Below are 16,821 nucleotides of genomic sequence, written 5' to 3'. Positions count from 1 at the left end.
AATCAGGATAATCGAAAATTTCACGTGTAAAATCAACACGAAAGAAATCGCCATCGACCCCACAGGTGCTGTGTGAGGTCCCCCTGGCTGGAAGGGGGGACAAGACAGGGCCGATGGAAGCAGGATTAACTTTGGTGAGAATAAAACACTCAGAAAGTGTTCTGTGAAACGCCGATACGCGTGTGTCGAGATGGCACCAACCAGCCTAAGAAAAGAGCACGAAACAAGGTAAAAGGTGCCTCTGCCCTTGAGTCCCCGAAATTTCCCTCCTTCCTGACACAAACCTGGAATCCCTGAGTTTTTGCGCATACAAACGTAGCGAAGATGAGAACAAACTACTCGGCCTTACGCTTAGCGGTTGATCGGCCGGCCTCTGAGCGAACGATCAGACACGGCTCACCTCTGCAGTTGCCCCGGTAAGCGATCTCCAGCTGAGGGTCCTTGCACTTGGCACGCTGGAACTCGCAGCGGGACAGGAAGGTCCGGCCGTCAGACGCGCACAGTGGCTTCTGTGAGGAACCCGCACACGCCAGCTGGCAGTCCTTGTCCTTGTCTTGATCCACTCGCAAAAACTTGGGGGAGGAAAGAAAAAGAAGCCAGACAAATGTAAAGAGGCGTTTCTGCAGAGCAGCGGGAGACGGACGTTGGCCCGAGGCCACCGCCGATCGCAACCGACGGCGGTCAGAGACATCGCGGGGACCCGAGGACTCTAAGCCACGGGCCAGCAGGGAGGTCGACGGCCCACGGTCTCCAAGCCAGCGTCTGTGGCTGGATCCCGGAGCTCCGGACTCAACGGTGCATAACACGGTCCATCCCGCAGTGGGATGTGCGGGAAACCCGCTTCACCTCCATCGTCCACGCGACCGGGATTTTAATCTATAAATTCACTCGCTAGTTCCCTCCCGCGTGCGCCACGTCTCATGGTCACCCTGGAAGTTAGGACCGTAAGGAGGGCACCGGAGGAGCCAGGAGGCGGTGACGCCTCACCACCTCCCTGTCCCAGCGACCCCCTCCCGCGTACTTGCTCAGGTTATGGTTTTCTGAATAAACGTCCAGGCCCTGGGGGGGCTGCTCGCTCCCGGGACACGGGGCACGCCCAGCAGTCAGGGGTCTGCCCGCCCGGGGCCACAGGGGCTGCGAGCCTGGGACCACGCGAAGGAGCCAGTGCAGAGGGCCCGGCGGCCCCCCAGCGCCCGCGCTCGCAGGGGTTCCCCATCCCGCGTCGGCTCCTGCTGACATCCCGACGCGGCATCACGGAGCCCGCGGTGCCCTCCAGTGGTCCGGCTGCCCCCACGCCGGCCCTGCGCGGACGGTCCCACTGCAGGCGGCCCACCTCACGCCTGTCCAGCGTGGGACGGCTTTGTACCACGGCATAAACGGCACCTCTGGGCGCCCGTGGCCCCGCGTGGCGTTTTCTCTGGTTTGTGAGCACGAGCCCCGCGCTGAAGGAAAACGCCGGGGGCAGAGCCACGGTCGTCACCGCCTCCCGCGGGCACCGCGTGCGTGTGAGCAGGTGGACGTGGCGTCGTCTGTCCCGGAAACACCTGCGGAGCCAGAGAGCGCCGTGCTCAGGGCCTGTCCCCTTCAGAGTCCGCGATGGGGGACACGCGGGAACGGGTCCAGAAGCCCCGGGAGCCTCACCAGGAAGAGAAAAGCAAGCGGAAAGGCGTCGCCGCTTTCCCGGGGGTGTGCAAATCGTGCTCCTGTGCTCAAACCCGGGCAAAGCGAGCGCCGAAGAACGTCTGACTGAATTGTGGCCACAGAGTTTCCGGCCCGGTGGTTCCGCTTTGCCCAAAATGCGTTTTAACTTTGCGGCCCCAGAGGCGCACCCGCCCCGGGGGCCACCCAGCTCCTGGGAGGTGCCGACGCGTCGGCCTGCTGTCCCGGAGGGAGAACGGCCCCCCGGAAATGTCACCCCCAGCTTCTCGGGGCTCTGTCCCTGCCTCGTCCTTCCGCAAAGACAGACCTCCTCTCACACCACACAGCTGGGCCCTGACAGTGTCGTGTGGGAGAGACAGACAGACAGACAGAGACACAGACAGACACAGAGAGACACAGAGAGGCAGAGAGACAGAGACAAGACAGAGAGACAGAGACACAGAGAGACAGAGTCAAGACAGAGAAACAGAGACAAGACAGACACAGAGACAGACACAGATAAGACAGAGACAGAGAGACAGAGACAGAGACAAAGAGAGAGACACAGAGACAAGACAGAGACACAGAGATAGACACAGAGACAGAGACACAGAGAGACAGAGAGACAGAGACAAGACAGACAGAAACAAGACACAGAGAGACACAGATAAGACAGAGACAGAGAGAGAGAGAGACAGAGACAGAGACAAAGAGACAAAGAGACACAGAGACAAGTCAGAGAGACAGGGACAGAGACACAGAGAGACAGAGACAAGACAGAGAGACAGAGATAGACACAGAGACAGAGAAAGAGACAGAGAGAGACAACACAGAGAGACAGAGACACAGAGACAAGACAGAGACAGAGACAAGACAGAGACAAGACAGAGAGTCAGAGACAGAGACAGAGAGACAGACAGAAACAAGACAGAGACAGAGAGACACAGATTAGACAGAGAGAGAGAGAGAGAGAGAGAGACAGAGAGACAGAGACAGAGACAAAGAGACAAAGATAGAGAGAGAGACAAGACAGAGTGACAGAGACAGAGAGAGACACAGATAAGACAGAGAAAGAGTCAGAGAGAGACACAGAGACAAGACAGAGAGAGAATCAGAGAGAGACATAAACAAAGACAAGACAGAGACAGAGAAAAGACACAGAGACAGAGACAGAGAGAGACACACAGACAGAGAGCCAGAGAGGGACAGAGAGAGAGAGAGAGGCAGACACAAGACAGAAAGAGAGACAGAGACGGTGTAAGAAACAAGGAGAACAGGTGAGCCTGTGAGATCTCAGGACCAGCCCCGCCCCCAGGCACAGTAATAAAAAAAAGCCTAGTTTTCGGGCATTTGGAATTGGACCATAATTCTGGATAATTGAATGGTGCAGAACTAACAATGGAGCCATTCTTTGTCAGAAATAAGAGAACACACACTTCACGCACGTGTCTCCCCCTTCCCATTTTTAACAGCAATTATGTTCCAAGGAGACAGTGCATTTACCGGGGCTGTGTTCTTCAACAAGGCCACTTAAGGGGAAATAGAACAGTCCTAGTTTAAAGAATTCACTGTTCACTTTTTTAAGTTCATCTATTTATTTATTTAGAGAGAGAGAGAGAGAGCGGGGCGGAGCAGGGAGAGAGGGAGAGAGAATCCCGACCAAGCAGGCTCCGTGATGTCAGTGCAGAGCCCAACAGGAGGCTAGGTCTCAGGACCAGGAACCACGAGATCACGCCCTGAGCCAACATCGAGAGTCGGATGCTCAACCCACTGAGCCACCCAGGCACCCCAAGAACTCACTCTACTAAAAGAACTTGGTTGAGGGTCTTCAAACTAGTTCAGACAAAAGGTAATTTGCCAAGTTTAGAAAGGAATCAATAGGACCTTGAGCGACACTATTTTAAGGAAAACCTCAGAGTTGCAGGGGTCCCCATGTCATTTATCTTTACAAAGCAGTGCTGTGTGCCCGACGGCAAGGACAGCAGCAGGGGGTGCCCGCGCCGTGTCTGTCCAGACACCGAGGGAGAGATCCTGCATGGACGCCAGACAGGTCAGATGCAAATGGGTCAAAAACGCGGTCTATATTTTGATTAAAGCAAGGGTGTAAGCCGGAGGGGAAGTCAGAACAAGATCCAACCATTAAAGGAACGGGTTAAAGCATCCCTTAAGTCTGCATATGGATGGATCCTCCCACAGTGAGACTGATTCAAGACTTCTTTCTACTGTTTACGCTATGGCATAACATCAAGAAATACGTAGGTCTCCAGCTGTAAGATTCGCAAAAGCATCAACTTTCTAACCCGGAGGCCACTAGGCAGTGAGTCTAGCTCCTAAGTGTGTTTGCTTCCTCTGCAGACGAGGTTGACCCTGGGGATCGGGCGGGACAGAAGCACGGCCAGGGGGTCGGGATGCCTGCACACCGCTGGCTGGCGCGTCAGAGGAAGCAATTCTGAGAGCAACTGAAGGACAGGTGTGAGAGGTCACAAACGCAAGCCCGTTCTAAGGAGCAACGTCTCCGTTTTCAGCCCTGAGCCTTCCCTGCCGTTAGCAAATGAGAGAATGGAAACCCACGATGCCGACGTGGAGATCTCGTAAAGTCTACGACTTGCGCTCAAGGCGGAAGGGAAGCACAGCCCACTGTAGGTGTTTCTCCCGGAGACACTGCCGTTGCGTTTACTCACCCGTTCATTCATTCATTCATTCATTCGTTCCCTCGAAGTAATATAAGCCAATTCAGATGCAGCTTTAATTGAACTTACCTAATAATTATTCAGTCACTGCTGCCTACCTCCTCTCATCTCCAGGAAGGTGGGGCTCAACGGAGGGCCTGCCCCTGTAGAATTTACAATTTAGAGGGCAGCAAACCTGGGACCACAGACAGTCACCGTGTCATCTGGGACCACACATGATCACTAGGTCCTCTGGGACCACCCGTAATCACCACACCATCCAGGGCCACCCGTGAGCACCAGGTCAAGAGAAAGTATCAGGTTTCTGGAGGAAGAGTCAGGAAGAAAATGAAGGGTCAGTCCTTCTCTCAGGGTCAATGCAGAGGGGTGCTGTGACAGGAGGACCCAAGATGGGGTGACAGATGTGGGATGGGGTGACACAGAGGCTGAGGCCACGTGTGTGAGCAGCAAACCCCGGGAAAACTCTCCACCCTGTGTGGGACCACCACACACCTCTCAGGACTTGAAAGCAGCCAGGGGAAACGCAGTCCCCACGGCCTCGCTGAGACGCTGGGGCACACAGGTTCTAGACGCTTCTTATGGCTGGGAGTGATGTGGAAACACACTGTGATGGAATCAGGAGGCCTAGAAACCGTTATCTTTCTTGTTTTTTACCACGCTGCCTTCACTGTTTGAGTGAACATAGATTTGGGGGGATGGTGGGGAGAGACAGAATACGAGAGGGGAAGGGGCAGAGGGGGAAGGGAGGGAGGAAGGGAGGGAGGGGGGAAGAGAGAGAGAGAGAGAGAGAGAGAGAGAGAGAGAGAGAGATCGAGACAGAGAATCCCAAGCAGGCTCCACGCTCAGTGCAGAACCCAACCCAAGGCTTGATCGCACGACCCTGGGATCATGACCTGAGCCAAAATCAAGAGTCAGACACTCAATGGACTGAGCCGCCCAGGCGCCCTGACAGAAGACTTTCTCTGTGTTTTTAGAGACTCTGTGCTGGCTTTGGTCCCCAGACCTGTTGTTTCCTGGAGCTCTTCCAGCCCCTTCATGGACCCCACCTGCCATACGGTGAGACTTAGGCTCCAGCCCCCGACTCAGGGCGGCCACGTGTTGTGCTGAACTGTTTGCTCTGCAAATCTCTTCCCTTTCCCCAAACACCTCCGTTTTCTTTGTTTTCCTCGCCTGCTTCCACATCAATAGCAATTGCAACATTCATGTATTTTTGCTTCTTTTTAGCACTTCTCAGAGGTAAGTCAAGAAGTCTCTTGGGTTATTCGTTGCTCCAGATTTATGTTTGTGTGAGATTCCATGAGAACATGGTTATCATAAAATTCTTCTTAAAAAAATATCGTGCAGGGGCGCCTGGGTGGCTCAGTCGGTTGAGCGTCCGACTTCAGCTCAGGTCACGATCTCGCGGTCCCTGAGTTCGAGCCCCGCGTCAGGCTCTGGGCTGACGGCTCAGAGCCTGGAGCCTGCTTCCGATTCTGTGTCTCCCTCTCTCTCTGCCCCTCCCCCGTTCATGCTCTGTCTCTCTGTGTCTCAAAAATAAATAAACGTTAAAAAAAAAATTTTTTTAAAAATATCGTGCAGATGGCGTAACCTTAATGCGAGACTTTGGGAACAACAAAAAAATCACCTTAGTCAACATCTGCCATTATTTCCAAGTACCGGATTTGACTTGTCTGCCCACGCCAGATTTGGATTCTACAAATACCCCATAAAGATTCCATGCAGCCGAACTCCCAGTCTTAGACATCACACCCTCTCACCAAACGGTCTCACCATATCTGGATCACTTCAAAGCGTTTACAGAAGGTCCACTGGACCTTGGGCTCAATCTTCATTAGTTTAAGCTACAACCAAGTCCCAGTTCTTTATCCAGAATCCCAGGAAGCATCGAGGAGCGTGCCAAATGAATACGCAACGATTTATGTGTTTTTCTTGGGCTCCCGCCTTAAGAAACAGGCCAAGGCTGGGACATAGGAAACCCTGACAGTGGACATCCGATCAACGGCTCAGAGCCCCCGGGACGGGGTAAAGACGATGTATGTTCGTCTGTGCGGCCTTGGCAACCCAGCCACACAGTTGGTCTACAGTTGGTGCTCAATAAATGCTTGTATTGATATACCTCTGGGAAACCCATTACGGAATTACTAGGACACACTGCAGAGGAAGGAGAAGGTATTCGAGCAAACTGACGTAAGGGCGCAGGGATGATGGAGAGCCAAGGCCACAGACAGACACTCGAACTTCAGGAGGGGAGACTCACACTGGACACTGTCTGCTGTGACTGCATCAGAGCGAGCAAGCCTGGGTTCCACCCTGACACCTTCACGGTCTCTCCACCACCCTCTGAGGCACACTCCTTATCTCGTGGGCACTTCCTACATCTCCGGACTGAGGCACAGAGAAGCCCAGACGTCAGATCTGCCCTGTAGTGGCACCAAAACAAGTATTCTACCTGGAGAGCAATTCTCAGTGAGAGGTTAAAATAGTTTAAGTGAGGGGGCGCCTGGGTGGCTCAGTCGGTTAAGCAGCCGACTTCGGCTCAGGTCATGATCTCACAGTCCGTGAGTTCGAGCCCCGCGTCGGGCTCTGTGCTGACAGCTCAGAGCCTGGAGCCCGTTTCAGATTCTGTGTCTCCCTCTCTCTCTGCCCCTCCCCTGTTCATGCTCTGTCTCTCTCTGTCTCAAAAATAAATAAACGTTAAAAAAAATTTTTTTTTAAATAAATAAAATAGTTTAAGTGAGAAGTGTGTAAACATAAAGGGGCAGCACTATCAACAACAGTCAAACTACAGAAAGAGCCCAAGTGTCCATCGATGGATGAACGGATAAAGAAGACGTGGTGTGTATATATATATATATATATATACACACACACACACACACACACACACACACACACACACGATGGAATACTACCCAGCAATGAAAAAGAATGAAATCTAGCCATTTGCAACTACGTGGATGGAACTAGAAGGTATTGTGCTAAGTGAAATAAGCCAGCCGGAGAAAGACAAGTATCCTACGATTCCACTCCTAGGTGGAATTCAGAAAACACAACAGATGAACATAGGGGGAGGGAAGGAAAAATAAACTAAGAGAAAAACGGACTCTTAACTATGGAGGACAAACTGAGGGTTGACGGAGGGGAGGTGGGTGAGGGGCAGGGGAAAGTGGGTGGTGGGAGGGGGGCACTCGTTGGGATGAGCACTGGGTGTTGTATGTGAGTGATGAATCACTGAATTTCACCCCTGAAGCCAACACCCCGGTACATGTTAACTAACATGAAATAAAATAAAATAAGTAAAAAAAAATAAAATAAAATAAAATAACATCCAATAAAATACAATAAAATAAAAACAAATGCATACATACATAAAATATGTGTTCCTGGAGCTCAGAAAAAGAAAAAAATATCAACCTGGGAATCGGACGGGGCCCAGGTCAGAGCTGGTGTCCTGACCTTGGCCGTCTGCACGCCGGGGTCCCCGCAGTTCGGCGGCACCGCGGTCAGCTGGGCAGCTGGCCGACCGAGCGGATGCCTGGCCTCCGCCCCAGCAGCGAGACCCTGCTTTGCAGGCCCGGGGCGGTGCCGGGAATCGCCCGTGTGCGGGGCCCCGACCCTGCTTCTCGGCGGTGCTCCCCGGCCAGGCAGCGGGAAGCCGGCGGGCGGGTGTCCACGGTGCTGCCGTGCAACCCTGACGGCCAAGCCTCGGTGTTCGGAGACGGGCTCCGGACGATCCGGAGCCCCCAGGAGCCCCAGAGTTTTGGGAGGCAGCTAACCGGGGCCACGGGCCGCGGCTGTGGTGCTTCGGGCCCCCGCTTCCCTAGGGCTATCAAATCCACTCCGTTGATAAAACGACATTTTCCGAGGCGTTCGGCCAGTTCCTTTCTCCAGGCTCCTGCTCGTTTCAAAGCATTTAGAGCAAATTACACTAAAGTGCATGTTAGAGGACACCAAGTAGCCTGCAAGGCAGGGGGAGCGCATCCCAAAGCTGAGACACCAGATCACTCGTTCCCCAGCCAGACCTCCGCGGGGACCCCGCACTCCGCAGCGAACCCGCTCCCGCTGCAGACGCGGCCAGAGGGGGACGGGGGACAGGAAGAGCGGGCCCGCGGGACACAACCTGCCCACGCGGCCCCAGGAAGCCCGCCCGGGCAGGCATGCGGGACGGGACGAGCCAGGAAGCCTCGCACACGCTTCCCGCGTTTGCGTTCTTCAAGCGCAGAGGGTGAGTACCTCGCCTTACGGGCAGGGACCCCCGATCTCCGGATGAAGACCGAGCAGGGCCCGGTTCCCGAACTCCAGCGTCTCGAGACCCACGCGGTGTCCGAAATACTGCCTACGCTCCCTGCTGCAGCGAGCCCTCTATTTGCCCCGCGCTCGCCATCTCGCCCGTTCTGGGACGAGACGTGCGCCCCACACGGACTCGGCCAGCAGGGACGCTCAGCTGCTAACAAGGTCACGGGACTGGTTCCCGCGGGGCTCTCCGGACAGCCCGCGCACAAAGCAGGTTCTAACAAGGACGTGCCACGTGAGTGAGCCGGGCACCGAGCGCTCCCGTGGCGTCGAGCGCTCCCGTGACGGCCCGCTCGGGTCCCGGGCGGCAAGAATCCTGCCCCACCCGCCACGGAGGCAGGTGTGTGCTCCCGGGGCACAAGCGGGGAGTGCTCCGTGGAGGAAAAGAGCGGACAAGGACACCTTCATCTCTCCCGTACTCGTCTCCACCAACACGACTCCCACACCCCCAGGTGAAAGAAACAGGTGCAAAAAAGCCAGAGCCCTTCCCCGTGACACAAAGAGCCAAATGCCCTTTGCTCGCACGCCCAAGGGGCAAGTGCAGAGGCGTCCCCTTCAGAAGGAACACTGCCAGGGCCTGGAGGTCAGGGGGAAAGCCCTCGGGAGCACCGATGAAGAGACCAAGGCTCTCAGAGGACACCACGCTCAGATCTTCATGTGACCGATGAAGAGACAGAGGGTCCCAGAGGAGGTCACACCATGAGCACACACAGCAGGGTCCTTGACCCGCAGGCTCCGGGGCTGGGTCGTCTCTCTCCAGGCGTTGACCCCGGGGCTACGATATCCACCCCACACACGGACCAGTTTTCTGGAAGAAACCTCAGAAGGCAGCGTGGAGGAGGGGCTGGAGGGTCGGTGACAGTGGCCCTTCCGTCCGCCTCCCTCCTGAGTTTTCACCCTCTGGCTTGACGGGCGCTGGCTCATGTCGGGCATCATCAGAAGAGGGAGATGGCTTTTCCCCTCTCACCTTGGTTTACGCATTAGAACAGATTCCTCACATTTTTTAACAGTCTTGGTTTATGTTATGAGATAGCCAAGGCATGGGATCCTTCCACGGGAATTCTCTTCACAGTCGTTTGAAATGCAGCATCTGAAACCTGTAAAGCAGTTATGCCACCATCGAAAACTATCATCATCGCTGAAATGCACCAGTACAATCTCCGAGATAGGTGGGAACGGTTCTGGAAGCCCCACATTCGCCAGCCGCGGCTGCTTCTGGAGTCCATCACCCGACACCTCGGCCCGGGGCGTCAGCATCCCGCTCCCGGAGGGGCAAACGCAGGAGAATCGGCTCCCTGTCCTCGTCTGCGGGCTTCCTACATCCCACAGGCAAACCGTGTTTCAGCAGATCTGGAAGGCTGGGAGGCACGAACCTGCAATTCGCCCAGAACCTTTGGATCACGCAGCCCGCGGCCCTCTGGAGCGGCTCGGCCCAGGACAGAAACCGTGAGCCACGGGCAGCCATTTATATGGAGATGAACCAAAATTAGACGGGATTGAAATCCAGGGGCTCCCTTGCACAGCTGCTTTGAGTCCCCCAGAGCACCTGTGTGTGGAGCTGAAGGCAGGGGACAGAGCGTTTCCATCGCTGAGGACAGCTTCCCCACAGTGCCATCCAGAAGCGAGGGGTAGAGCAGAATTCGTCCCTCCCCTTGCTCCCTAAAGCCCAATTTTTAGACCAGTCGCAAAAACACAAGTGAAAATCAGTTCGTGGCTCTACTGGTAATGACGCAAATCCAGGATGCCGAGAAAAGAATCTTCTTTTGGAAAAAATTATGTTGAAATTAACACCTTTAATTACAGAGCAGAGAGAAATGCCTTAATTACAAGGGAAGGGGAAGGGAGGGGGAGGGGAGGGGGAGGAGAAGGGAAGAGGAAAGGGAAGGGGGAGGTTTCTGCAGGGGACCACAGTCGTTTCTGCAGGACGCGAGGGCATTGCAGGGCTGAGGCTCGACCTCAGGAGCAGCGAGCGAGGTGAGGGGCAGCTGGGGGCCACCGGCATGAGAGAAAGCTCTGCCCCGGGGGGCTGGGGGCCTCACGTGGCCTGGGTGAGCGTGGGGACACTCAGGACACACCCCCAGAAGTCCCCGTGGTCACTGCCGACCAGTCATCTTCCCCACGAGGCACTCGAAGCAATACACACATCGTCCACTTTTTACAGAGAAATTAAATGTCCCGAAGAGACACAAAGAAAACCTCGGGTTTCTCCAAGGAGGAAAATGTCAGAACTCCGGAAGCCAGCCCCACGGTGTTGACTGGGATCAGCCGCCGTGGCCCTGGGTTAACATCAGACAGTGCCAGACAGGCAAGGTCATGAAGCAAACCCACCACCATGGGTCTCCCAGAGCCCACAGCCTCCAGCGGGGGGAAGCTCCCGGATGTGGAGTCCCAGGGTGGGGGTCGGGGTGCTCCCCGGACGCGCAGAGTCCTGAGGGTAGGGGAGTGGGAGTGCTCCCCGGAAGTGCAGAGTCCCAAGGGCGGGGGTGGGGGTGCTCCCCGGACGCGCAGAGTCCCAAAGGCAGGGGTGGAGGTGCTCCCCGGACATGCAGAGTCCCGAGGGTAGGGGGGTGGGAGTACTCCCCAGATGTGCAGAGTCTCAAGGGTGGGGGAGGGGTGGGGGTGCTTCCCGAACGTGCAGAGTCCTGAGGGAGGGGGTGGGGGTGTTCCCTGGACATACAGAGTCTCAAGGACTGGGGGATATGCAGAGTCCCAAGGGCGGGGGTGGGAGTGCTCCCCAGATGTGCAGAGTCCCGAAGGTGGGGGGTGGAGGTGCTCCCCAGACATGCAGAGTCCCGAGGGTGGGGGTGCTCCCCAGACATGCAGAGTCCTGAGGGTAAGGGGGTGGGAGTGCTCCCCGAAAGTGCAGAGTCCTGACAGTGGGGGGTGGGGATGCTCCCTGGACGCGCAGAGTCCCGAGGGCGGGGGTGGGGGAGCTCCCAGACATGCACAGTCCCGAGAGCGGGGGAGGGGTGGGGGTGTCCCCGGTATACAGAGTCCCTAATTCTGTGCCTCACTTAGAGACCGAAATTCCTGTCGGGAGGCAAGTCCACATCCACACGGGCTCTACACATCCTTGGACACACCTGGCTGATTAGGGGCCAGGAACCAATGCCCCGAATCGGCAAGGCCAAGGGACCTCCGGCCCCCAGACAGGCCCCGGGGGTCGGGGCCGATCAGCGGCTGTACCCTTGGTGGCCTGGCTCGGGGACTGGACTGCTCCGGCCTGCGGCTGCACCGGCTTTGGGAGAAAGCAGCACAGAACAGCAGCATAAGGAGACAGACACCCTCAGATTACGTCTGCTCCATGTCCTAGGGCTCCCGGCCCCAGAAAATCAGTTCCACCCTAAGTCAGAGGCACTGCTAGGTTCCAACACCCTCATCAAGTTTCTCCCATCTTCTTGGCCGTGACGATGTGTCCAGAAAATATTTCTAGCGTGGGTTCATTTATTCAAAAAGATTTTAACAGGTTCCTTCTCCGTAGTAAAGCATTTCACTGAAAGTCCAGAGAAATGCTAGGTGTTAAATTCGGAAAAGTAGGGGAGGGAGGAAGAGAAGACTCGTGTCCCTGAAGGTCTCCTAATGAGGGTGGAACCGGGATTGCCACGGTGCCCGCCCTACGGGTCAGCCTCCTGGCCCCAGACGCTGCATTCTGCCATCACACCGAAAATACACCCACTGGGAACGTCTCGGGGGAAAGCCACTCTGAACAGCATCTGGTAGGACTATTTAACAGACTCGCCAAGATTTGGACCAACATGCCTGGAGTCATGTCACACCGACCAGACAGTGAGGTTTATAATGGAAACAGAGACACAACTTCAATTTAGGACTGGTCCGATAGCGTTAGAGTGGATCCACACTCGTAACACGCCACAGTTACTGGTCCACGGTTGTTGACGCACAAAACCCGCAGACGTGGCCGCTGCACGGGGTCCGGCTGCATTTTCGGAAGGGTGATTCCGTGAGGAGCTCTTGTCACACAACCCCGGTCGGCAAACCCAGTGAGGACAGCAGCAGCCACAAAGGCACTTCAAGACTAGAACACGGGTCCAATGAGATAGGTGTTCTTAGCTGTCATCTCACTGGGGAAAGAAAACCAGGATTTACATACTCTCATCCCCATGTTAGCAACTTGCTTGTCTAACACTGATTTTAAGTAACCAAGGGGTAATATACCTAGAACTTCGATATCAAGATCTCAAACTAATGTAATTTTAAGTTATGATCCTATTCTAGGGCCAAATCTTTTCACAGCAGTGTCCATTCTGAAGATATCTTTATACTTGGTCATTTTCTGAAGTTTTCCTTTGGTTCTAGAAACCTGTCACCCGGAGTTGTAGACCATTCATAAAACACCAACTGTCACCACTGTGCAAAGCTACGCAGTATCTGACACGAAGTAATGGGAATTGGGTTTTTAACAAATCCCTGCCAGCAAGGATCAGTGTTTCAGCGCGTGTCCCTCCCCGAGATCACTTCCGAGCATCTAAATACTCCATTCGCGTCGTCTTTGTTCCAGCTTGTGATGTCTCCTTGGAACTACCTTCCCAACAACGTACGAATGGCTCAGGACAATGTCCCGGGTGCATTTTCCCCTGGATGGTCCTGCTGGACCATAGCAAGGCCCGGCGGCACACAGGGACACAAGAGACGCCCCTCGCGGTGTAGTCGGCGGACTGGACACGCTGCTCTGCGGGGGAGCACCTCGTCCTGCCGCCTGCACGTGGTGTCTCAGTGTCGCTGAGCCGTGGCCGCTGTCCTCCCAGAACCAACAGAGAAGCCTGTTTAGCTAAACCGACCTGACTCCATAATCATTTTCAGTTAATCTCATGGGGCAGTGGATGCCGGCACGGCCCCTCCAGTGCTGGACGGTCACTGATTTCAACCCTGAGGACAGACCTGGCCGGCATCCGACTAATCAGATCTGATCAGCCGGGAGCCGTGAAGGGGGTGTGAGTGCAGACACCGGCTGGGCCCGGGTGGCCCTGCCTTCCGGCCTCTGGAGAGTTCTGGATCTACACGTAAGGGGAGCTGGAAGGGACGCCAGCGTGGGAAGAGATGAGAGTCCGTGAACCCAGCGGACTCCGCACCTGTGCGCGTTCTGACTGAAGGGGGACAGCGTCCGGGCCCCGAGCGTTCTCGCGGGAAGGGCAAGCTGAAACCCGCATCTCTAATGACAGGGGGCATTTCCGCTTGAGATGGAAGGGGCCTTACTTTTGCCTCCACGAGGAATGTTCCCTTCAAACACAACCTGCGGTGTTTCATGCGTGAGTAAAAGAAAACGTTATTGTGTTTAAGTAAATTCATCCGTAACTCCAGAGGCCAATTCAACACCAGAAGGAATGAAAATACAAAGAGATTAGTTAATCAAAGGAATTTCATACACTAGGACACTCGCTTCTCGAGTGAGGACAGCGGTCCACTGAAGAAGGGCTGGGGGATATGTGCCTGGTGCTCCGGCCGTCACGGAAGGTACTGCTGATTACTTAGCGGCGTCCAGGTTTGCTCCAGGAAAGACACAAGCCACCGGGCGCAGAGCGCTCTCCCCGGGTTTATAATCTTCCGCGGTGAGTTCCCACCTGGCTTCAGTATTTCTAATACGGCCAACAGGACAGTTGCTCTTGGAAAATCGCGAAGTAAAACCACAATTCCGTAAACTCAAACAGCTTTTCTGCATCCGTGTCTGGTAAGACTGAAACGTCCCGGCAGCCCACGTGCGCATGTATTGTAACTCGAGCATCCAATCGATGCCTTGCTTTAAGTTTTCATTGAACACTTTATCACAAGCCATGACATTTTTGATCTTCGAACACGCACGAGCTCGGCCTGACTCAGTGGGAGTCACGCAGGAGGATTTCAGGGCTCCCTGACCCCAAACGCCGGTGCCGAAAGACACATCCTTCTTGCCCTTGACTCTCATGCCGGTCTCCGTGTGCTTGGGAAACTACCTTAGCATCCGTTAATCCATTACTTCACATACACAAGTTACGCTGTGATTTTAATAAGATAAAGTCCATTTTCCGTTCAGCGTTGTTGATCTCCGGCTTCTTCATTAATCTAGTTCATCCGGCGTCACGGGGACCCAGATCAAGAACACCGCGCAGCTCAAATACACGACAGGGAAGGCCTGATATGAGAAATAGTTGCAGTGACCTGGCCTGACCCGCTTTGGATTCTACAAGATGATCCAGAAATATTTCCCGTCTCAGGCGTGACCCACCCAGAGTTACGCGGGGTCACCCTTCACGAGGAAAGAATGTTCCCTGCCCTGTTCGAGTGATACATGGACACACTCAGGCAGGTGCGGGAGGCTCCCCTCCACGTCCCACCCCAGCGTGAGAGGGGAATGCAAACCCCAGAGCCCCTCGGCCCTGGCTGCTGTGGGTGTGTGGCCGAGGCAAAGGGCGCTGAGCAGGGGGACATGCCCTGTGAGAAGCGTGTGCCCACCCTGGGCTGCCTCCCTGACAAGCCAGCAGCTCGGCACCCGTGTGTACCCACCTGCCCTCGCTACACCTGACTTGCCCTTGGGATGGATCTATCCCGCCTCCGGGCAGACTTCATCATTTATAAAACTGGGGCATCAGGCGATTTCTCAGGTCTCACAAGGTTTCAAAATCCGAGACCTCTTTTGGCCGACCGCTTGTCCCCGAGTCCTGCCGTGCCCTGGCCCGGACACCGCTACGTCAGAAGTCTACTGGGGCGGGGGTGATGTGCTAGGAAGTGCACCATGTGCCGGCCACCCCTCACGGGCTGGTGTCACGACCCCCCCCTCCCAGGAAAGGCAGCTCCGCAGAGGCACAGGTCCTGCCCTGGACTTCTACTCTGCCACGAACAGTCACGACGTGGACTGGCCGGCAGAGAGCTGGAACCTGGGCTATTTTTCTTGTCAGCCACAACAGAATCTGAGCAAACCAAACAGGGAGCCAGGTTTTCACGGGTGGGCCCAAGCACTGTCACCGATTCACCGGTGACTCACCACGGGTTTGGACGTGTAGTCGTGGCTCTGGGGCAGAAGGCCACAGGGGCGACTCCAAGACTGATACTCTTTCAGACCAAGGCCGCTCCAGCCCAGACCTCCAGCCTCCGCGGCCCTGCTCACCACCTGGGCTCCCTGTCTTCGCAAGTGACAAGGGACACGCAGGAACAGAGGAGGGGACGGGAGGGTCGCAGGCAAAGGGTGAAGCATGGCTTTCAGAGCCGACTAGCTGTCGACTTTATTTTCCTGATGCACCGTTAGATTTTTCAGCCACTTTGGTCACGCAAGCCATTCCCTTGCTCGCGTCCCTCTGGTGAACACTGGGCTGGCCCCAGGGCCCCGCCAAGACAAGGGAACACACAGCGGCACTCGGGGAAGACGGAGATTTCACAGCCCAGCACGATCCACTGAGGAGGGGAGCACCGTCCTGAGTCTTGCCTTCATTCCGAGGTGTTCCATGGCTCGGCACTACTCAGAACATCACAGAATTCATCTCTTACGTGCGGTGCCTCCGGATTTGACCAAGAGTCAGAGGAACCTGTAGGAAAACTCCTGATGGTATTATTGACACACAGAACCTGCTAACGTTCTCTGCCTCTTGATTCCCTTTACTCTGTGGAGCAGAGACACCTCATAAACGTAGCTTATAAATACATTTTGATTTAAATGATCAACTACGCACGACGGTCTTCCAGTTCTCGCTAATATAAATCAAGCACAGGATCTTTACCTGCTGGTCAATGGTGGGACCATCCTGCGTAAACCCGAGCGGTTCAAAACCAGACGTCGTCGGGCACTGGAGCCCCAGCTCTCTCTCCGAGCTCAGAGAGAGGGAGAGCCGACCCCCCACGGCTACTCTCTGTCCCGCAGATGGCTCGTGGTGCTCGAGGGACAGCCGGACTGTCGCCCCAGACGAACCCCGTTCTCGTCAGCCTGTGGCCACACCACACACAGGGACACTGGACCCCAGCGTATCATCTCCATCCCATTCTAGAAACACCTACTTTCAGGCCACTCTCCTGCCTGCCTCATGAAGCTACCTATCCACGCTGACCTTCCGTACGGGCAGAAGTCACACAGCTTTGACGACTCCACTAACCCTCTGCCTCCCCTCCCCAATGCCATGGCAGAGCAGCCCAACCACAGTCACCCTGTCTTTATCCAAATTCCTTCGACGGTCACGGTGTGAAGCACACAGGACCTAGAGATATTCCAGACCGTTCT

At 55.4% G+C, this 16,821-nt stretch overlaps 1 protein-coding gene across 5 annotated transcripts in view; it reads right to left on the bottom strand.

Annotated features, from left to right (window-relative positions):
• Positions 1-16,821, bottom strand: part of SMOC2 (SPARC related modular calcium binding 2) — a 167,956-nt gene that overhangs the window by 121,838 nt on the left and 29,297 nt on the right. For all 5 annotated transcript variants that reach the window (XM_023254609.2, XM_023254610.2, XM_023254613.2 and 2 more), the window contains exon 2: positions 401-572. In XM_023254609.2, coding sequence (XP_023110377.1) covers positions 401-572 — 172 coding nt within the window. The remainder of the gene's footprint in view (positions 1-400; positions 573-16,821) is intronic.

This window comes from Felis catus, chromosome B2, assembly GCF_018350175.1.
Source record: "Felis catus isolate Fca126 chromosome B2, F.catus_Fca126_mat1.0, whole genome shotgun sequence".
Classification (NCBI taxonomy): domain Eukaryota; kingdom Metazoa; phylum Chordata; class Mammalia; order Carnivora; family Felidae; genus Felis; species Felis catus.
Note: the sequence above shows the minus strand (reverse complement) of the source record. Positions and strands in the feature narration are given on the sequence as shown.